General features: G+C 39.7%; 1 protein-coding gene across 4 annotated transcripts; it reads right to left on the bottom strand.

Moving 5' to 3' along the window:
- Nucleotides 1-5,997: 5,997 nt before the first annotated feature.
- Nucleotides 5,998-16,239, bottom strand: LOC149289278 (mitogen-activated protein kinase kinase kinase 7-interacting protein 3 homolog). 4 transcript variants are annotated; one of them, XM_089490941.1, is made up of 8 exons: nucleotides 16,138-16,239; nucleotides 11,533-12,934; nucleotides 10,271-10,431; nucleotides 9,365-9,458; nucleotides 8,383-8,472; nucleotides 7,729-7,836; nucleotides 6,916-6,928; nucleotides 5,998-6,130 (listed from the first exon to the last, which is right to left on the bottom strand). In XM_089490941.1, exons 1-8 carry the CDS (start codon nucleotides 16,237-16,239, stop codon nucleotides 5,998-6,000), a joined length of 2,103 nt encoding a protein of 700 aa, XP_089347067.1. The 4 variants fall into 4 exon arrangements, with proteins under 4 accessions (XP_089347067.1, XP_089347068.1, XP_089347069.1 ...); XM_089490942.1 differs by lacking the exon at nucleotides 6,916-6,928 and having other exon boundaries at nucleotides 5,998-6,137; XM_089490943.1 differs by lacking the exons at nucleotides 6,916-6,928; nucleotides 8,383-8,472 and having other exon boundaries at nucleotides 5,998-6,137.
- Nucleotides 16,240-23,338: the final 7,099 nt, after the last annotated feature.

Genomic DNA, 23,338 nt, shown 5'->3' on the forward strand with positions numbered 1-23,338 from the left:
CACTGGCATTCCCTTTAAACTATAAATTACCATATATGACTACCCATGCCCCCCAAATAGCAAACTATGGCTCCCCATTTCAAGGCTTTCCAAAGTCTACTAGCTCCCCTACCTATGACTGATGTGCCTTTTGAAACGATCACTAGAGGGCATTAGTATAAACTGGTCTTTTTAGACTATGCGACTTGAGGCCATACCTTTTTTGCAATACCTCTGCAACGTCAATAGCAAAGGAGCTTTTTCTGATGTGTAGCAGAGTGGCACTCTATATTTCTAATAGTGAAAAAATGCCAAAGCTTGGAGTCACTGAGGAATCCCAGAGTGACTGGAGCAGTCCTATTGTATTGGTGCCAAAACCTGATGGCACATTGAGATTCTGTAATGACTATAATACGTTAAATGACATCTCAAAATTTGACACCTACCCAATGCCAAGAGTTTATGAGTTACTAGAAATGCTGGGTTAAGTACATTATCTTCCAATGCTTGACTTGACAAAGGGTTCCTGGCAAGTTCCTCTCAAGGAACAAGCCAAAGAAAAAACAGTTTTAGTACACTGTATTGCCATTTGGGTTACATGGTGCACCTGCCGCATTCCAGCGAATGATGGACAGAATTCTTAAACCTCATGTTCGCTATGGTGCAGTATACTTGGATCATGATGTCATCCACAGTGCAGACTGGGAATCCCATCTCTCAAAGGTTCAAGCAGTGCTTGATTCTATCCGCTTGGCAGGTTTACATGTCGTTCCTTCCAAATGTACGATTGGCTTAGAGGAAGCCAAATACTTAAGATATTCAATTAGGAGAGGATTGGTTAAACCACAAACCGTTAAAGTGGAAGCTATACAAAAAACAAGAAGGGCATTTTTAGGATTGACTGTTTACTATGGGAGGTTAATTCCAGATTCCCACAGAATCTTATGGAAAGGCTTCCCTTCATCCTGTTTGTAGATGGTGCAAATGGTGGTCAGGATTAGCATAAATGACTTGTGCAGTTGGTAGTCACTGTTTACCAACTCTACATTTGCTATTGATTGATTTGTTTCATACGATCCCCTTATAGACATTGTATACAGGCATGTCCTACATTAACATACACTATGGGGTCCAGAGCATGTATGTAGAACGAAAATGTACTTAAGGTGAAGCACTACCTTTTCATTTACCAATGCATGTACTGCACTGTAATTATCAAGTCATTTCCATCACAAAAACTGACGTGTTATGTGTCCTATGTCCTTTCAGTGAATTTCCTTAAAGCGGGGTATGCCTGTACATACCTATTTATTTTGTCCTTTTTTTTGTAGGTAAACATGAAGAACGTTTTACAAACAATGCATCTCCTTTTTCAATGGACAGTGAAAACACTGATCTACTTATCGTGGGATATCATGAAGACAGCCCTCACAAACCTTCCCAAACAGGCATGGGAGGTGAGACTGGAAACACCTTTTTCTTCTGTTTTAAGTTGTTTATAAAATGTAGAACCTTATTAGAAGGCTAGTGCTCCTCTGGATGGCTTTCCTTGGATTGTTCTCGTAAGGTTTATCTTAGAGACTTAAAGGCTTCTCCTTACTATCTTTTATTTATATAGCGCCAACAATTTACACAGCACTTAATACAATACATATATTCAAAGGGTCTGACAAATCTAGAACTGACAGTCTAGGACAAACATGTAAAGTGGGTCCTGCTCGCAAACTTATACTCTACATCACAGGATCTCCACAAAGTTAGGACAGTTCCTGAACATTGGGACTTTTGAGAGGTTTGCACTGCACTTTGGCCACCAGTTTTTAGTTAAAATGTAAAATCAACATTATATGTTTGAGTGGCAAATTAGTTCCCCACTAGCTTAGTTCTGATATATAGTCCAGGAGATTAAAATTGGTTCATGCTATAGTAGAGAGAGAGAAGGTGTGTTTTTATTATTATTTTTTTACTCTGTTTCATAATTTGCTTTCATTTTTCACTTTTAATATGAATGAAAAGTTACTTTTGAGATTATTTTCTATTATTATTATTGGCTTTATAGATCTGTGTACGAGTTGCACAACAGCTCATTTAGCATTGTCACGTGTTTCAGTTGTTAGTTGGTCTTGGAAAGTGGCTGGTCCAGCTGATCGTTCTTGTTCTAATGCAGTAAATAAGCAAAGCCTTATGTCGAGTGTTTGAGAACAAATAAGAAGGAAATTAACTTAGCAACCAATGTTTATTTGAATACAGTAAAAGGTTGATTTTTTTTTTCATTTTTATTTCCCTACAATCTCTAATAAAGTTGGATCATATGAACCAAAGGCATTGAATGATAATGATTTGTTTTCTGTTAATAACAAAGACAGCTCCCCATGGAATTCGCCCCATCAAAGTCCCAAAGCAGCTGCTGCTAGAGCTTCCTTCTGCAAGCTAGTTGGCAACACTAGGTGAGCAATATAAACAAGCGGCAATGCCAAGACGCACATCGAAAACCAAAACGTCTGTCTTTTAGATTCCTGGCACATTACTCAATTTACACACATTTTTTATATTTGATATTGTTTTATTTCTCCACAGAATGAATTTATCGGTTTTACCACGACGCCCTTTTGCGCCAAAGACTGTTGACGATCTCAAGGTTGGCAATTTGGTGAAGTTCTCTCGACCGGCAGGTAAAATAAGTAAAGGTACAATACAATACAAGGGATACCTACGTGGAAGAGAAGAGATTTACTTGGGAGTCGAACTGGAAGGCAATGAGCTTGGAAAGCATGATGGTACCTTCCAGGGAGCCCGTTACTTCCTATGGTAAGAGGTTTTATTGGGTTTATACAAAACAAGCGTTGCTCCGAATGATACAGAATTCATATTTTCTGATAGCGTAATCGTTTCATAGTTTTGGACAAGACATATACAAGCGTTTCTAATATATCACTGATTTAGACTAGGTCCTGGGCACCCTTAAAAAATTGAATGATAAATATTTGATGGTAGGTTGGGAGCTACATCTAACCTGCAGGTTGCAAGCTGCCAACCAATTTGACTTCGCGAATATCTATATAGAAACCTAAACATATTAATACGGCTTGTAAAGTTTAAACATGTATTTCAAGAGTGATTATTGCAAACAGCAATATAAGAGCTATATTAGATCTCCCAAGTTACATGGCATTAGAGTCTAGAAAATAATAAATCTGCTACCATATTGTATTGTCCATTTACCATACTTTTTTGTGTTTTTAAATTAGACATTTAGAACTACATTTATTAGCATAGGCAGTTTTTGACTGTGTTTGGTTTAAACTCTGTGCTTTTGTATCAGAAAGGTAGACTACAGGGAATGTATTGATATAGTTAGTGCCGAGAAACAAACACCCAGAACCAAATTAGAGAACACAGGCAGTGGAGTGTTACAAGTAAAGCAGTGAGCGCTACACAACATCAAGACTGTCTAACATTACTAAAGGGGATTGCAGAAATCAATAGTCTACATCTATCCACAAAAATGTATAAAGAGGGGCTGTTTACTATGCTCTTGTTTTCCATACAAGATGGAAAACAAGGGTTAAGTTATAGAAAGTTTGTAGACACAAGTGAAAAAGTTTGAGATTTTTTGCAAAATATACATTGTACGATTTCTTTTGACTTGTATTTTTCTTTTTCCCCCCTCATTCCAACAGCAAACCTAACAAAGGTGTGTTTGTTAATTTCAATAAAATCATCATGGCCTGGGAATAAATGCCTTTACAGTGTAGCAAGAAGCTTGTTCACCACACCAGGTGTTATTTTCCTGCATGGTTTGTTAAGTATTATTTTCACCCGAAAGGCTAAATGGGTCAGCTGAAGGATTACACTTTTGAACGCATCAGCTTATAATGCATAATGTTATATGGAGATATTGCTATAACCATGTATTATCCCAGTGCCATAATTTAAAAACGTTAACCGTCTAATGAGCTGGAAAAACACAATGAGAAAAATAACGGTTAGAACTTCAATCGATGTTGGGACACGTCACGAAGCTGGAATCGTACAATATGATTGTGAGCAACCTTGAAACAGATGATGTGAAACAACCCACTACATATATGCTAAAGAAGAAGGACAATGATGTCAGAAGAAAGACGTAGACTTGTGTGAAATGATCGGACTTCGGGTATAGCAGAATGGGTAACTTATGTTCTTGAAATTCAGTTTGCACACCTGGGGGTACCTGCTCCCAGAAAAACACATCACGAATGCACGTGCACACATCTAAAAGAACCTGATCCACGCACCATCAGAATAGGAATCATGTCTGTGACAGGGGTTGGGTATGTTTATGGTACATATGAAACATTAAGTCAAAAAAATAAAAATCTGAGTGTACAGGCTGTACACGCACTACTTTACATTGTAGCAGAGAGTCATTTCTTCAGTGTTTTCACATGAAAAGATATAACATTTACAAAAATGTGAGGGAGTGTACTCACTTTTGTGAGATACTGTATATATGAAATTATGGACCAAAATATCCTATTAACTAAACAGTTATGTTATGACAGTTGAATAAATCTGTATGAAGCAGTTTGCCTGGTCCCTTTATATAACATATAAAACATAGATCAAACACAAATATTGTGATTTCACAAAACAATTGGGTGCTTTATTAATTCAGCAACTTGCAGGATGCAAACCAATCACCTTTACAATACATGAATTTATATGCATTAAAAGTACCAGTACATTTCTTTTAAACCATATATTCTTTCACTTCATTTATTTTAACAAAAAAAAAAAATCTTTAAAAAATGCAGTGCACAACATTTGCAAATCTGCCTTCACCTTTATAAGCAGGCTTATTAACAATGTGCAAATAACAGCTATATTGGATGATTTTTGTTTGATTCATTGATGTCAAGTGGGTCCTTTCGAGCACAAAGAACCTTCTTGTGCTGTAAACTTCAACCAAAATTCACAAAATGGGAGACAAAAAAATTTAAAATATATATATATATATATATATATATATATATATATATATATGTGTACGTGTATGCATGTACCATAAACATACACACATCCATTGAAAATGGCCAAAAGTCAAAGGGTTCAGTAGACTTGAAACTAATGATGCCAATCTGCATGTACAGACGATATGGAGGGGTACTATCTTTACACCACTTTATAACATGTTTTAGGCTTGATCTTTCCATCCGAAATAAGATTGGAGGAAATACCCGACGCTCTCCATGAGCATTTCTTTTCTGGGGTGGTGATGTTCAAGGTGCCTCCAAGCTTTTAGGAATCGTTTCATTAGGAGATAAAGAGAGAATACATGCAGCAATATTTCCATCTTCAGCCTTTGCTATATATATATATATACTAAGATTGTGAACATAACCAGTAGTCGGTTGGTACAGCTTGCTGGACACAGAATAAACAAAGGGGGCTGAAATAACACTTCAGATAATGTGCTCTAAAAAGGTAAGGCTAAATCCTTTATTTCTCCCCCGTAACTTCTTATAAACAAGAATTTGGACATAATTACCCTGAAGAAAGCAGCAGTTACTTCTCTCTGTATAAGCATCATAAAATAGCATATTGCGACAATACTAGCTCCCAACCACAGTCTTCATTCAGCAGGATACCTCTGGAAAGCAGAAGTAAGATTTAATTTTCCTTAAGAGTTCTGCTTAAGTCCAAAGAAATTGGTCTGTATCGGTAACCCCTCGCTCCCATAAGTAGAATGTTCTAGCTTCTGAAGAACAAACAATGGTAACCTATTGGCCTGAATCTTGAGACATGCATCACCTAAGCAGAGAGACTTTTGGTAGATTACCAACAGGGCTGTCCAGACATTGACTTTCATCTGCCTGTCTCATCTATAACCAACATCTTTCAAGCAGCACCACTGGAGTTGGGCTCAGCTTGCGGGTACGTCTGAATACAGTAAGGTCCCTTACTTCCTCTTGCATGCTAGATAGTATCTGGATATAAAACAAAACCTCAAGCAAAGTGAAGCCGTTTGCAGCGGACTCAGGTGAACCGAGGCATCTCGCACTGCTCACAGCGGTTTAGTGCCGGGTGGTTGAGGAACGTGCAACTATTGCAATTCCACGGAGACCCTTCAAAGTCTTCATCTCTTGCCGGCCTTGGGCTGGACTTCTGTCTATGGACTGAAAAAAGAAAAAATGTTTTGTGTTAGAAATTAGGTTACAAAAAAAACCAAAAAAAAAACTATAAAAATGCAGGAGAATATATTTACGCATTAATGTTCTGGCATGGAAGGGGGAAAAAGGCAAACAAAAACTAAGCAGGTGAAATTATTCTTTAGCCCGGGGAGTCTATTAAATATTATGAATACCTTAACGGCCTGTTAGGTTCGGCTATTCATGATCAGGTCTATTGTAGCTTAATAACGTCCCTTGGTGTTAAATACCTGCTAGGAAATAAGGGTCACTGGAACCGTTTACCGGTTAAAACTCGGTATGCTTATGACAACATAAAGCAACATTTGACTATGTATCATTTGTAGAGGGAGTAACTGCACTGAGACACTTTCTGCTGTTGATTAATGAAAAAGTTACCATCAAATCAAACTTTACTCGCCATCCAGCTGACACCTCTTTCCCTTCTCATTTCAGTGCTGCTAGGGTAATAAAGGTGTTGTGACCGCTACCTTAGCCAATAAAATGAGGACGGAGGGACACCCTGCCAAGTCCGATTACTCACTGCATCTCCATGAGAGTCCTCTTATATTACCAAAATGAAGCTGCTGAAACAGTTTAATTTAAATACAAAATGTTGTGCCGGTCACTGCTTGGCTTCCATAGCCACATGGTGCCAGTCAGAAATCAACCATCAAATCAAAATGATATGTCAATTATCACATATTGCACTGTCAAACCCAAGCATTACGCTGTCAAATAGCGAAAGCTTTTTAGGAATTGTTACTTTAGTATACTCACTAGGATGGTTTAAACCACGTCTTCAAAGTGGACTTGAGTAGGGAAACAACCAAGCAGTGTTGCCACAATTTGGAAACATCTATTTGATATTGAATGGTGATCAAGGCTCTGGAGTCTTGCACTGTTGCCCATCCACTCTTGGCATTAGTGACACAGATCCCTCCGGAGATAGATCCCACTATCTGAAGATCAACACCTGCAAGCCTCAGCTACTGGCTACTCCCCTGTCTTCTCCATCACTATTACAAATTTCTAAATCTACCCCACACACCAAGTTTGCTGCTTTGGCATTACACTTGATGCTCCTCTCTACTTAACTCCTGAAATCACTGGCTGTCCTTACTCTCCAGAACAAAACATCTACTCCTGACCTAGAGTCCTTAACAACATTGCACCCGCATATCTCTGCTCGAATACTCTTTTTTACTGCCCTTGTCGCTCTTCCCACTCAAACCCCTACTGGCATCCACTGTATTTACTCTGCTGTACCTACACTCTACACAGCTCTGTCAGACCCTTTCCTATTTAATCTTTAAATGCTCACTAATAAAGGGAGAGGAGCAATCTATCCTAATACCCTCAACTTGCATCATGAAACAATGCTTCAAAGATCACACTTATAAAAGACCATGTACACAAGGGACTCTCATGCACACGATATTTCTATCCCATTTGATTGGGGGTATGTAACACACACAACCCCCAACAGGCAACATCTGTCTTCTCTATGTGCCGACCTCCCTAATCTTTCAGGAGAAACATTTATTTTCATATGAATATGATCATGACGTATACCTACCAATATCCGGAGATCCTGCAGTAGGTAACTCTGGAGGGTCAGCCTTCACTTTTGAGGTCACACTTATTCTTCTGGCTTTCCTTTCCCCTGAAGCGGAATCTGAGGGTTCTGATCAAAACAAATGAAAATCGTTTTCTTAGACACCTGCATTAGGGCCCTTCTTAACCTAAAGCAGAAGGTGGCATTGCACAGCGTGTTATGAGCATTGCTCATGTACTGCTCAATAATCCCTCTAAAGGGAAAAAAGTTATTGCAATAGCCATTGACGCTACCACAAAGTTTTCAGAAAATACTTTTGACAGCTGTAACACTGCTTTGTGTGCTTTGCTAATCCAAGACAACCATGCTACATGTTAAATTGCAAGATGCCTCTGTGTTATTCTAATAGGGAACTACGTATTTAACGAATGTCTACGGGGAAAAGAAAGGACATTATAAACTCTGCCATAAAGCAATTTAAACACTGTGGACTGCGAGGAGTGGCACCCAAGTATCATGATAACCCACAACGTCCAGGTGCTGCTCTTAAAGAAAAAGATTTCGCAACATGATCGTTCCCATTCCAAGTTCCTTCGTGGCATTGAAGTAAGCATTATTACCCTAGTAAAGCTGCTCAAGTCATTTAACCCCTTCTTCAAGGAGAGTACTACATACCGGCTTTACATGTGTTAGGGGGTACAGCGGGACCAGGAGCCAGGTTTTCGTAAAAGTTACTCATCGCTTTCACATCAAGCTTTCCCATTCCTAGTAAGGAGAAACAGAACTGTATCATTTCTTATAGCACACAGTCAAGTGCAACGAGTTCGGAGGCAACACACACGCACAGGCAAAGCAATGATTATAACCATTTCCGAGCTAATCACGTATGAGATCCAGGCAAAGAGGACCTAGAATGCCCATCGTGTAGCTAATACATGGCAGCATTCTTGTGTGTAATGGGGCTGCTGAATGGCATTCCTTGTGTTTGATTTTCCCATACAGACAAAAGCTTTTAAGATTATAATATAAACATTCATGAGCGTCCCCCCTTTACTCATGTGTTCTTTTAAAACCGGGATTTTGTGGTATTCATAAACACCTATAAAAACTGCCATTTCCAGAGTGGTAGGACAGGTATGCTTTCATTAAGAGGGAAAGGCTTAGCATAGGCAACCGATGCAAGAGGACAATTCATATGTATTATCTCTTCAATTGCAGCCTTTTTTTTCCCCCACTGAAGGGCTTTAGAGACCATTACCTGCTGAGAAGCAAATAGACACTGTGTGTTTAATGCCGTGAGATTTAATGTGAGGCTAGTTAATCTTAAAGAATACTCGAGATTAAGAATTTGCAGTTCCTTTGCAAATTAAATTTCCTTTGCCTCAAGTTAACAAAAACCGTTTTGTAATCATTCACTAAACTGTGCTCAGTTAAAAATCCCTCACTAAAATGTAATAATACATACATATTTTTTTTTTTTATTGCTTGTAATACCTTGATGGTCTAGCATTTTTTCAACCCTGCAACCTCCTGGGGTAGCCAACACACCCCTAGGTTTGCAGGGAAGGTCCTGCATGCTCTTATTTTAAAGGTGTTCATTAGCCACAAACACTGATTGCGCAAGACATTTGGTATTGTGCGATATTTTGAGATATACCTCTTGATTGCAGCAGATCTACTTCTTTCACGGTACAATCTATGTTAATTTGGAGTTTCCTATTGAGGTTTCGCAATCTGGTCATTTCTTCTGGCTGAAAAAAGGAGAAACTAGTGAAGAAAAACAACATTAATTTTTGCTTGACTAACAAAGACATTAATCAGAAATTAATTTTCCGGTTAAGGAAGGAAAGCAATTCACTCATAAAGCAGACCTCCCGTGACCGAGCCGGGGCTGGACAAATCCCTGCGAAATACAGGAGACTGACAGAAAACGCTAGGAGTCGAGAAGGGATGCAATCAAGAGCAGCATCAGGTACCAGCAATATGCGTGATGTCTCAAAACCCAACTTGGAATTTATGCAACCTTTAGTAAGCACTTGTTAAGTATTATTAAAGAGTAACTAACTACATTTAATTGAATACATTTTTTGATGCAGATTTATATTTTGCAGCTTTTACATCACACCCGCCTCTTCACTTCTTCCTTAATCACATATCGGAAATCTATTGTTTATTGCATTAACTGGAAAACACTATGGGGTGATTTCCAGAAGGGTCATATGTCAGGGTAACAGCCGGTGTCCTTCTACAGACAATACTGGTTGCATTTAGGGACATCCTGGCAAATACTTAATTGAAAAGCACAGCAATCTAGGTTGAGATTTACGTGTGCAGCAGATCTCGGTTTGCACACTAAAGCATCACTGAGTGATGGCCCAAAATTAGGCGAAACGGTACTTTTAGTTAAATAAATTGTAAAAAGTCCTGAGAACAATAATAAAGGATGCTGCTGTACAAGACACAGCATTGTTTTGGAAGAATGCTCCTTTAAGACTTGTTTTACTTGTTCTAATGATGCTTGCATTAGTGTATAGAAAAGTTAACGGCACGTGCAAACCCGTACAGTAGGAATCGCCGTTGTACAGCTCACTCTTCGAAGGCGCCGCTGCATGAGATCGTGTTCCATCGCATTCACCTCCGCCTTCAGGTTCTCCAGCTCCTCCTTTTCCATTTTCAGCTCTTTAGCTAGTCTTTCCATTCTTGCTCTTTGATGAAGCAATAAGGCTGGGAGTGGTTGGACACAGAAATAAATACACACACCAATTTCTAATATACCTGTTTTTACTATATTAATAATAATAATAATATTATATTATATAAATATTAATAATTCTTGCTGTCCAAATGCACTGGCTCACAACTACGCTGTTAAGAAAGGAATATTCAGAAAGTTCAGGCCATGTTAATGTCATTTCATTGCAATGGCCGTGCTCTTCACTTCTCGCATGCTTACAGACGCGCCGGATAATGCCAAACCGCTCCAATCTTCTTAAACCTAATGCAGGATAGCCGGGCTGTGACCTCCATCGCGCTCGCAATCTGTTAAACTAGCTTTCTAGCAATGTCACAAAGCACGCTAAAAGCACAGAACTCGCACTCTCAAGCGCACGTACCTTCTAATGCATCTGCCTTTTCCTCAAACGCACAGCCCTGGTTTTGCTTATTCTCCTGCATGCTGCAACGTGCATTACATGTGTAATCCAACACGGATTATGGATTAAAACAGAGCGCACCTCGGACTCCTAAGGAAACACTTTCCTAACACAATACACTGGATCTGCTAAACTACAGAACTTAATGCGAGCCATAAACAAAGCGATGTATAACAAGTTAACAGACGTTATTTACAGCATTAGATTATAGTGAAAATGGTGGAGAGATATTTTTAATCGTTGAAACAGAAGTGTATAGTCCAGGGCATAGCGCTGCAAAACATGATTTCAAGTTTGAGGGACTGTGCTGCAAGCAACAAACTTGTTAAGAATGAATTACACCCCAGATGTATTATATTGCGTGCAAATAATTAAGGATCATAGGATTAAGAGTAATTTGGACGCTCTGCTCCTAGTTTTCTAACGCGTGTAGAACTGAGGCCATATTCTGAATAAATAAAATATTAAAAACGTATAAAGGTATACAATTTATGCGAGACAAAAGTTAGCTTTAAGCATAAAATCTTATATTCTGAAGAGCTCCCATGCTTTCAAATCACAACTACACTAAATCTACACCATATTAAATATATCAATGCAAAGGTGAAATCCTATTTGTACAAGTTCATGTGTTAACTCAATTTGTCACAAATAACAGTAAAAGAACTGGTACCTTGGGTGTAGGCATAATCGTCTGAACCAGAACTAGTGCTCCTATTGTAGCTATGGATTCCTTTCTCTACACCCAAAGTTGGCACCAAGGAGATGGGCTGTATAGGTTCTGGCGCTCCAGGATGTTGTTCTTGGTCCACAATGTTTAAAAGATTTTCAGTGGGGGTACGTCCAACTGTAATTTTAAAAACGGTTGGATTTGACGGAGACATCAGCACACGTGAAGAAGGAGACTGAGAGCCTGGGGTGGCAGGTGGCTGGCTGTAGGTAATATACAATGGGTTTGCACTGTAGGGAGGCTTTGGCTGGTTGGGTATCCCTCTGGAAGGCGAGCCGGACCGTGTACTTGATGCATAAACAGGGTGAGGATTCCTTTGCGAAGACTGATTATTTATTGGCGAGGGACTTCTGTTCATTGCACTTCCAGGTCTCTGTGGCGACTCGACTGTGATTTCTATCTTGTTCATAGACCCCTTGTTAAGACCAGACCCATAGGGAAGATAGGATACTGAATGGCTACTTTGCTTTGGATAACCAGGGGGTGCTTGCTGATATGGGTGAGGCGGAACAGTTGATGGACTGGGTGGCATGAAGACCTGTGATGTCTGGTGGCTCAGCTGGTTTGGCTGCACTTGGTGCTGTGGGGAATTGTAGGGAGAAGTGCACTGAGATGTAGGAGGCGAACGAAAAGCAGATTGCGAAATCTGAGTCTGTTTAGGCGAATACTGTGGAGGCTGATAGCTTGGCGGAAAAAGAGGAAGTGGACAAGGACTGTACGGAGAAACTTGCGGAGAGGTAGCCCAAGGCGTGCTCTGTGGAGTCTGCCGTCCAGGAGAATTTTGAGAAGACTGTCTAATGTAAATAGAACCGGGAGTCCCATAGGGATTCTTTTGAACTTGAGGAAGTATCTGTAAAGCCCTGGGCACGTTGTGACCAGAGGGTATATTCTGCGATACTGTTACAGTTATTGGATTTGTACTGTAGCGAGGTATGTGCATATAAGTAGGCAGAGGAGATTGCATAGCAGGCGTGCTGACACCTGGCTGCTGAAGTGACTGTGGCGGTGGGGTTGGCGCATTTCGACTCTGGTCATTCAAAAAGAATGGATTGTAGTTTTGTGCCACAACAGCTGGCGCAGAATGGGGCTCCTGAACCAAACAGATAAATTTGCCTGAAGCATGCTGTGGGTCAATGTGCCCATCACTCGAGCTGTGAACCAGAGGGCGGCCATTAACCTGCTTGCCATCTCCCAGCTGGTAATTGGCATTAGGATGGATTCCAAGGTTGATGTGCAAAAGATTACTGTTCAGTCTCGTGTCATCCACATTTTGACATTCCATGTACAGGTACTTGCAGCTCTCTTGTGTCAGGGCTCTGCAACAGGCATCGATGTTGCTGTTGTTCTTTAACACATAGAAAAGAAAACCAACATTACCAAAATGCATCAATGCAAAAAACTACAACACATAGTAGGTTAGAGCTTTACTGTTTGCAGCTTTTGTAGCCAGGCAATCGTGAAACACATGCACGACAAACATAATCAAACAAGGATGAAAAATAGCCTGATTTATAATACTTGTACAAATCTCAATGACAAATATTTGCATATGGTGACGTCAAGTCAGATTTTTGAAATAAATAAAGCAAAGGACTGCAAATATTGCGCAGTAGGAATTTTTTCCCCCGTTTTAAATATTTACATAAGTGGGCAATACTTCTTCAAGTGCCACAAAACAGTATCTTACATTAACTTAAAGCGTTTTATGCATGTAATAAAAATCAAATTGTCTGTCTTGTCCATTTGAAATACTCTGAAATAATGCCAAGTTATGACCTCAATTCACTAGCAATGAGGTTAGAATTTTACTATTCCTTTAAGTCATTTTGAAATGACAACCACCACCAAAATAATTAACAAAAGAAAAATATATAGTAATAATTTTAGAAGAATGTTATGTGAACCCAGATTTAAGATGCTTCCTAAATAAGTTTACAAGGAGGAATGTACTGCACTACTTTACATGGCTTTATCAGAAGGTAAAAATGGGCCGGGACTTCAACAGCACCATCCCTCTACATAACCCACGAGGACTTGAGTCTGCGTTCACAATACCTTTATTGTCAAAGGGAATCCAAAATGGCAGACAGGTCCGTCAAATATAAATAATGGGAAAACTCAATACCCAACAAGGTTCCCCACCCCCGACCTTCACCCGATGTACATATCAACCCCAGCACGTTGCAAAGTTTAACCAAAACAAGCCAGAACGAGACACTGCTTGTGAATGACTGGCTGGCAGTTGCACGTCTATAGCCGCTAGTAATGGCAGCTTCTATTGGAGATGCACCTGATCTTCTGGAGCTGTGTGACTGGCAGCTCATGGGCTCAATGAGTTGTGTTGCCTTACAGTAAGGAACTCTCCTCACAAAAGGGGAGAAGGGATCTGGTTAAGTTACACTCATCAGCCTATGTTAAGAGTGGCATCCAGATCCCTGCCTGCAAGCAGATATTACTGGCTGTCCTGAAAGGGCAGATCATTATTTCAAGCACAAGCCCTTCCTTCCCTCAATGTTTGGGGCAAAATCACAATGTCTATCAAAACAGTGTAACTGTGTGAAGGGGAATTATAAGCAAGAACCTAACACACCGTGGGATTCTAGATGTGTAAAGTTAAGTACTTTGCAGAGCTATCATTCAAAATCTCAGAAGGTATATACTTTGTAATGAAGACATTAGCACCGGTGCCGTTCTTTGCTGGCTTTACGGCCAGGTAAAAGAATAAGACCACATTTAGACTTCTTGATTTTATTGCCGTTTCAGGCTGCCAGAGATAATTACTGCAATGGCGTCTTGACTTCTTCTTTTTCTGCAGGATTATTATAGCGCTATGACATACCCATCATGCTATGCAGTATCACTCTGAATTTGTCTGCCCTGAAGAATGAGACTGGCGCATAGCTAAGGGTTGTAACGGGTATATGATATCAATTGATGGCTTTGCCATCTTACAATGAACATTAAGTACACTTAACACATGCAAAGCAAATACTAGAACACATTTTTCTCTTGGACACTTGAACAGCGGGTGCATATTATTCAGAACGTTTCCTAGCCCCGTGGGACGAAATTATACGTGCATATTATAACCATGGCAATATGCACAGTTTTTTTCCAAGTGGGGCAGCGAAGTGTTAAATTTGATATTTTGGATCAGCTAGGGGAATATCACTGGAACTAAACCAGCCATTCCAGGGCAGAAAAACATTCATATGCCCCTTTCTCTGCGTACATTATAAGCAACACAACCCAGGCATCAACAGAAGCGCTACGCATTATTATTATTATTATGTCCGTTTGTAAGCTCTTCCTTGTGCTCTACAGTGAAGAACGTGTTAAAAAAAAAAAAAAATACAGCTGGTATCATTTATCACGTCACTAACAAGTATTGGAAATATGAGATGCAGGCAGTTTTTATGGATTATTATTAATTTTTTTTGCCACCAAATGCACGTTATTTATTCTTCACAAAAAATGCATTAACTATCGTATACTTTTCCGAATGTTTCAATATTCCAAACAGCATTACTTAACCAAGCCCCCCCCATAGGTGTGTGTATAATTATATATATATATATATATATATATATATATATATATATATATATATATATATATATATACACACACACACACACATACACATATACATATACACACACACACAGGACTCCAGAGTCATGGTACCATTACCATTTTTGCATCGGCTCTCAAAAAGACACGTTTAAGTCAAAACATTGGCTTTTCTACATGTCATAAATAATTTTTTCTCTATAAGTGTGCATGGGGCCTTTTTATTTAATTTTTTTATGTCCCCAAAGATGCCATGGTGACATATTGTCATATTTTAAATATGCATGATCGAATACTCCTATTTACATTTACACCATGTCAAAAGTATACCATTCAGTTTCACCCCTGAAATAAACCTACAAATTATGCTGAACAAAACAGATAAAGTCCAAGGGTGGCTCAAGCTGATCCTGTTACCCAAAAACGAATAATAGTAACCCCGTTCTCTTAAATATAAAGAAGCTGTTTCTTAATGTGATCTGCCTCTATACCTCCATTATATAAGGATATTTTAAACAAAACAAATTCAAGAGTCTCTCTAGGCAAAGGGGCCTTGGACGATTTCCAAGTTAATAATAATGTGTTCTCTTTCTGACATTCTAACTGCAGACCTGGGTTTAATAATCCACCTACCATTACTTCAAAATGCAAACTCAATGCTCAACTTTCACAGCAACCAGACAATAAATTGGTTTGATTACCATATCTGGTTTATTTTAGAATGGAAACTACGCTTATTAGACACAGAAGCAGTTGTTTTAGAAAATGATTACAGAACACAATCCACATACAGTAGATGAGTTATGGCAAACCAAAGACGCAAAACCATCATTGTATATACACACGTTGTTTATTATACATAGGGGAGCACAGGCGAACACAAATACGACACAGAACTTTAACTTTATGTCAAAATAAAATGAGAAAGAACAAAAGACATGAGCTAGAGGTGTCTCTGACCACACCAGCACATACCTGCAACATGCACTGAGACACCACATCCCGTGGAATCTCAGGGAAGCGCTGCTGGAGATCATTTAATACCTGGATGTCCAGCTGGTGGCTGCTCTGCGCCATTACATGGATTGTTAGTGGACCCAAATCAATGGCTATGGGACTCAAAAATCCCTCCAGTGGATATATCTTCTGACGCTTCCTGCATTTTCTGGAGAAATAAAAAGTCATAATTTATGAAGAGTGCACTTATATCATTTAAAAAAAATAATTATATTTTACACACACACTTTATAAATGACATAATACCCATATATATTCCACACACATGTGAAAAGTATCCCATGGCCAATATGCAGTGCTCAGGTCTGATGTAGCAGGTTTCTACATTACATGTGCTGAAATGAATATATATATATATATAAGCTCCACAACAGAATATATCTATCGGACGAAATACATTTCTAATCAGCAGAAAGTAGAACAATGAATCATAAAAGCAGGAGAAACATCCACTATGAATTGTTAAACTCCCTACCATAAAGTGGTAATGGCAGTTAAAATAATGATCGGTTCATCATGCTTCATGTGAATTGGAACACATAATATGTATGCTTTTCGTTACCAAGCTCAACAAACAGCACAAACGAGACTGTCATATTCCTAGAGAAAGCAATCTATATGATCTTCTGTACAGTTTCATAAGTAACTGATGTGTTTAGCAACCTAGAATTGCGGTGCTCAAATAGCGGTGTTCTCGTCACAGAAATCACTTGGATGGTTTCATCAAACGTTACAATACTTTCATACAATAGTTGTCCTTGGATAGGAAAACATTTTCCTATTTATAGATCTTTCAATGCATCCCAGTACATTGTGTTGGGGGTGTGGCTAAATGCAGTTAGGGGTGTGACCAGCACATAAAGGAGCGGGATTGGGGCGGGACCATCACCTACCCCCCCCCCCATACATAAAGAGCCATCTGGTGGTGCTCAGCTTAAGAGCATTGCGAGGTGGCCAATGTGGCCAACAGCATAGACCTCATTTGACAGCTCCATGGCCCAGGATCAGATGATCTCCCCTGATCCCTACTGTGTGACTGTGTGAAAACAAGGACACTTGGGCCGTATGATGAAGTAGAAATTACCTGTTTGGCGATTGTACAGCACTCAAAATAATACAAGAATCCCCCAGAGAGTTGATGCTTGTATATTACTCCTTGTTCCAGGTCTTAGAAATATACACAGCACACTAATTGTGTTTTATCCATCAGCGTATGAAATGATCCCTGTTATTTTCTGCTGTGCACAGGAAACGCCGACACATCACATTTTAAATTGCTGCCTCGCCCTAAGCCAGGGAGACATGGCTCCTTGAATTGTCGATCTTGTTGCCATGTTATACTGATCTCTACAGGTGTACCACATTCTGGCTAAACAGATATCAAGCTGCCTGCTCCTGCGTGCTACACCGACCTGCCCAACCCTGCCCTGAGGTGTTGGTGATAACAGCATTACAAAATGCTGGCAGTCCTGAACGTGTGCTACAACTTGCTACCAGGGTTTCAATCAAACGGTCAATGGGAGATCCTGGGAAAGTGTTACCCGGCACAATCTATGTGACTGTATTTGTTGCCATCCCAGTGGCTTGGGTTCTTCACATTGACTTTAACACATAACTGAGTTGAGGGGATGGCTCTGGTGGCATAGCCTTAAATGAGAATTTTACATTCACTATTAACTGGGGTGTTTCTATAAAGTGACTTTTGGGTCATTATGAAGGCCCAACCCCAATGAGCTTCTGCTGTAGGAAGGGCATGCCAGGTCCTGTATGTATGTATTTCTGCACTCAGCCTTTACTCAAACTCAACCAGTACCCCAGAGCTGTTCCACCAAAATAGATCAGTCCATATAGAAGAAGAAGAAAAAAAGCACTCATAGAACTTTAGTAAGATAGCATAACATTTGTAATATTAATATTAAAATGTTATTATTGATTGCTTTCTTAAATCCCGTGAGTGCGGTTTTTTTTATATGGACTGATGATATATATATACACATATATAGCCCAGGCACGAATACAACTAGCCGAACGTACCTAGAAATGAAACGGAGTTTAAAGATTCTTAAGACAACATACATTGTTATATTTCTGTTTTTTGTTTTTTTAAATAATACAATAGAATGCACAGTAAAGGACACCTTGGTTTTCAAAATATATATGGAAAGAGAACACCCTTCCAGCCTTTGTCTTTCAAGTCACCAAACCCAGGAAGTTTCACTTTACAATAAGCCTGGAATGTTAACGGACGAGCGTGTGGTTTGGGCTTCTACTAAAACCTGCCTGGCTGGAACAAAAACGAGTATTTCACAATGTTCTAGGCTCTGATCAACACACAAAGGAATATAGATAATGGGTTTCAGAAACGCTGTCACCAACTACCTGCATTTGACCTCAGTCTGGGAGACTCCAGTCATCATATGCACTTTAATGCAAAATATAGCTAAATGATTACCCTTACATTTTCATGTGGGTTGGAAATGCATGGGGAGGATTCTGTATTCGCTCCCCAACATGATATACTTACTGCCAGTCGGGTCCAGCACTTGTCACGCCACTTTGTGTAGTGAATTCATGAATTTGCTACCTGGTAGAGATGGTAAGGCCAATTTCAGCATGAGAGGGGTTAATTTGACTGTTTTATATAGCACCATCAAATTCCGTAACGCTGTACAATGGGTGGACAGGACATAAGTAGTATATAACATAACACATACATCAATAATAACTCATAGATCCTAACTTTAGATCGGGGAACGCACACCCTACAAAAAGGAAAAATATGGCTGGCGCAACTTAAGCCGTTTGGAAGGAATCGTGAAGTCTGTGGTATTGAGTCATTAGTAGCAAGTGTGACGTATCTATGGACTTTATAAACTGCAAAGAAAAAAATCCTAAATGCGAGAATAATCTCTCTGGCGAGCACAAGAGAAAATAATAACCAAATTGTCTATTTGGACTGGTACAGTTATGGTTCCTAAAGGTCCACCTCCTCTGGACCAGCTCGGAAGCGTGAAATGTACTGAGAAGGTATAAATCTGATGATAGAAAACATGTCTAGTGTGCTTACTAGGGGCCAAGATCTCATTTTCAGTAGAAAAAAAGTGGAGCCCTACAGACACAAAAACTGTTAGTTTACTCTCCAAGTGAGTAGTTGGGTTTTCCGCAACAACACGTGTCTATTATCAAACAAATCCTTGGCCAAATAACTTCTTATAATACTTTGTATTTACTGATCTGCAGAGAGCAGAGAACAGTGTCACATTAGAGAAAGAAATTCAAGACGCACCCAAATACAGTACAAAACAGGCCATCCTAACCATTTCAGTTATTTCTGGCCCCTGGCACCTGTTATTCAGACCTCTCCTGCCCTGGTCCCATACACAAAGCCATTTAGGGGACCTCAGGACCATTATGGGTCCTGCTTTAGCCATACAATCAAGGAAAGAACCCATTAAACAGCTAATAAATCGTAAAATATATTTCACCGTATACAAAATATACGCTATATATGCTCGCTCTCCGTGGCAGATTTTCACTCTCGGTCATTCCATTTACTAGATGTCTGCATACAATGGAACTATTCGCCTATATTTCTACTGGTTTATCTTCCGTTGACATAAATCTAGACCAAATGGTATACTTGCAAGTAAAGTGGCAGCCGCTGGCACAGATACCACTTGAATTCCCACTGATTTCAGAGGCCGTTTAAAAAATGAGCACATGCACAGCGCTGCAGAATATGCAGCAACAACCAAGATTGGATATTTGCAATAAGTCAACAGAAAGAAATATCTTAAGCCAGGGGTCAAGAAATGTGGTTTGGATCTAGGAGGCAGCAAAAAAAAGTTAGGAGCCAGCTGTTTTAGTTCCTCCATCATCCGGCACCTTATTCAGGGGAGCGGTAAAGCAGGTGCCATTAGGCACCCAGCAGGGTCATTCAACGTGCATTCACAGCATGCACGGTACTGCATGAAAACATAGGCGGCCCAATTCGTGATGGCAGCTCTAGCCATTATCCTGCAAATAAATGCTTACATCATAAAAAAAAATAATATATGTGTGTGTGTGTGTGTGTGTGTGTGTGTGTGTGTATGCGCCACTACATTTACTGCTTATGAAAGGATATCATATTTGTCATGTAATGAAAAACAGCTTTGGTGCCTTTTCCCTCTAAATCTGTGCAGAATCCAATAACCATTTTCGCCACCATTTTGATAACTATATATTGTACACACACTGCCACACTTTTTTGCAATTTTTTTTTTTTAACCTGAAATCTCGTAAACCAGTTCTATAACTTGCACACATTTTAGAAAAGGCGATGCATTGAAAATTATCGTTAATGTCTTTTGTAAAAGGAGTTCCAATGTAAGAAAACCGGATGGGTAAAAATAAACCGTTCAGTCATTTTAGAAGATTTGAGCGCAATGTGCATGGCTTTAGCCGACAAGCAGGCTTAGAATAACTATTGTCTACGGACAGACCTCCAGGTATTGACAGCTATCGCTCTTTGAAGATAATGCATATAATTATCATTAGAAGTTATAATTGCATATTCAGTCGGCTTGTCGTCATGTCCAGGTACCACCAAGGTATCACCCTTTAATAGATATGATCATTCCCCTCCAGGACACATGGCCTGTGTTACTGTAATCCAAAGTACTCATACTGGGAAGAATAAGAATCTTGGAATAACTTTGCCAGATCGAAGCCCCCCCGCTTAGCATGAAGCGTACTATAATGATCCGTCAGCCGCTCTGTCTCAGTCTGAAGGGGAGCAATATAATTAGAACTGAGTCAGGCTAATAAATCTACTTTTGCACAGTTGGGTGAAACTGACCCCAGCATTTAAAAGTCTAGAATAAATCATGCAAGAACAGCAAATAACAATGGCCCTTATTGGATTCACATCATGCCCTGCAAACTATCCGGCAACAGAAGTAGCCAAAGTACCCAAATATACCAAGAAGATCACATTATGCCTCCTAAAATAACAGGCTCATCCATCTCTACTTGACACTTTGTCTGAAGCGCCAGTCATTCATTCCTCAATACCATCCGACGTGAAAATACCCTTCATATACTCGTAGACCAAATCAAAGATATATATATATATATATATATATATATATATATATATATATATATATATATATATATATATACATATATATATAAAGAAAACAGAACTTTCATGTATTTTGAGGGATTGTCTATATATCCACTTCACTATAAAGAAGAAATATAAATAGAAACATGTCATAAAACAAAAAAATGCCGTGTTATGCAACATGATTTATATACATTGACTTATACACTTAATGAATAGCCAACGTGGAATGTAATATCAGCTTTGCCGATCGCATTATTAGATTGTGTCGCAACAATAAATCGGACACCAAAAAAAACAAAAACATGCTAAAACTGCCTACTACATGTTAACTGGTGCGTTCGATCAATGTTTCCACAGGACAGGTGATACATGTACAATATAATATTATATAATAATATTATATTGCATACACTTCATATATTACGCACACACAGATTGTGATTGCCCAAACACCAGGTAGCTGGTGACATTCTGATACTTTTGGATGAGCGGAAAAGCTATCTTTAGGAGCCACCTTTTAGGAGGGCACCCTTGTAATATTTGACTTTTTGCTACAGACGGGCATTGGACCCCCAGAATAACAGTGTCCCGTGTTAAAATGTTCGTAAACACGTCTGTCACTTAGCTGTTGATTGCTTCATTAAGTTTAACGGCAGCTCCGCAGCTTACTGGTAGGCTTCACATAGCGTTAATATGTACCAACCCAAAGCCTGACCATCTTACCATTACTATGTAACCATGTCCAAGAGAAAGACATGGCTGATCGAGGAAAACCAGTACCGCTGCATGATTATAATTTAATAATCCATTTTAAATTAGCCATATATATTGCCAGCTTTAATGGAATGCTGTCGGCCCACGTGTGAAGCTTCACCAGGGCCGCATATGTTTTATAAAGCTAGCGAGAACAGCAACACAGGCCACGAGATACCAGACCTTGCGTACAGGTACACTGCACAGAACATCAATCGCTTTCATTCATGTTCCAGGGCCATGTCCACTAGATTCTTACTGATCTGGAAACTTTCTAGGTTACTTTTTTCCTCGGGTGAAAAGCTCAAGGAAACGCAACTTAAGTTTTCTCTGAAATAGATCCACTCTTCGACACAGCGAAAGCAAAAGAATAAAGCATTCCCAACACCGCCAAATATATTGGGAGTGATCGCCGTAACCGGAAAACAAACTGAAATTGTGCCAAATCGTATTGAGAAAGGATCGGGATACAATGATTGCAAACCAGCCCGAGTTACAGCGACAACCTGATTGCAAAACCATAGGGAAAAAGAAGCATTATGTTGTAACACTACCACAAGAATATACACACACACTATATATATATATATATATATATATATATATATTCCTGGGTCTCTACTTACATGAGGTTTTGTTTCATTCTAATTAAAAATATCTGACAGGTATGCAGAACAATTTATTTGTTTACTATTTTTTACTATTGACAACTCATTGCTCCCACTAGCTCCAACTGCTGCTGCAGGGAGTTACTCATACGATGCAATCACCATGGTAACCAGTGGCATGGACCTAAAGCACCAGAAGTTCTCTCTGTCTCCAGCTGTCACTGTGGTCTCTGGCTAGCACTAGGTCCAGGCCCCTGTCTCTTGTGCTGTCACTAAATGCAGGGGTGTTTCCTTATCACTCTCTCTCCTTGTGTCACAAGGTTCGGGTCTGGGTTTTTTCCTCCCCGTTATCATCGCGTACTAGTGTCTCCCTTTGTCTCGTGTTATGGGATTCTGACCTGTGTCTGTCACTGGTTCCCTCCCGCAATCAGTAAGTCCAGCCCTATCTGTCACTAGGCGAGCCGTTACCCACCCCTGAAGCACTGCAGCTTCCCCCTGAACACACGGGTTTAGAAGCTCAGCTAACAAAGATAAGGCCTTACCCCTAAAAAAGCCGGGGCTCCCCCCTGGTCCAGTGCCCCATCAGGGTGTCCGCTCGTCTGTCTGTGGCGCAGACTGTCAATGCTCCATACTGGACAGGAAGCTGCAGGCAGCTGGTTTTGCTTCTTTTCAACGCCCCGGCCCA

Source organism: Sceloporus occidentalis, unplaced genomic scaffold, assembly GCF_023333645.1.
Source record: "Sceloporus occidentalis isolate IW3139 unplaced genomic scaffold, rSceOcc1.0.p SCAF_47, whole genome shotgun sequence".
NCBI classification, from domain to species: Eukaryota; Metazoa; Chordata; class Lepidosauria; order Squamata; family Phrynosomatidae; genus Sceloporus; species Sceloporus occidentalis.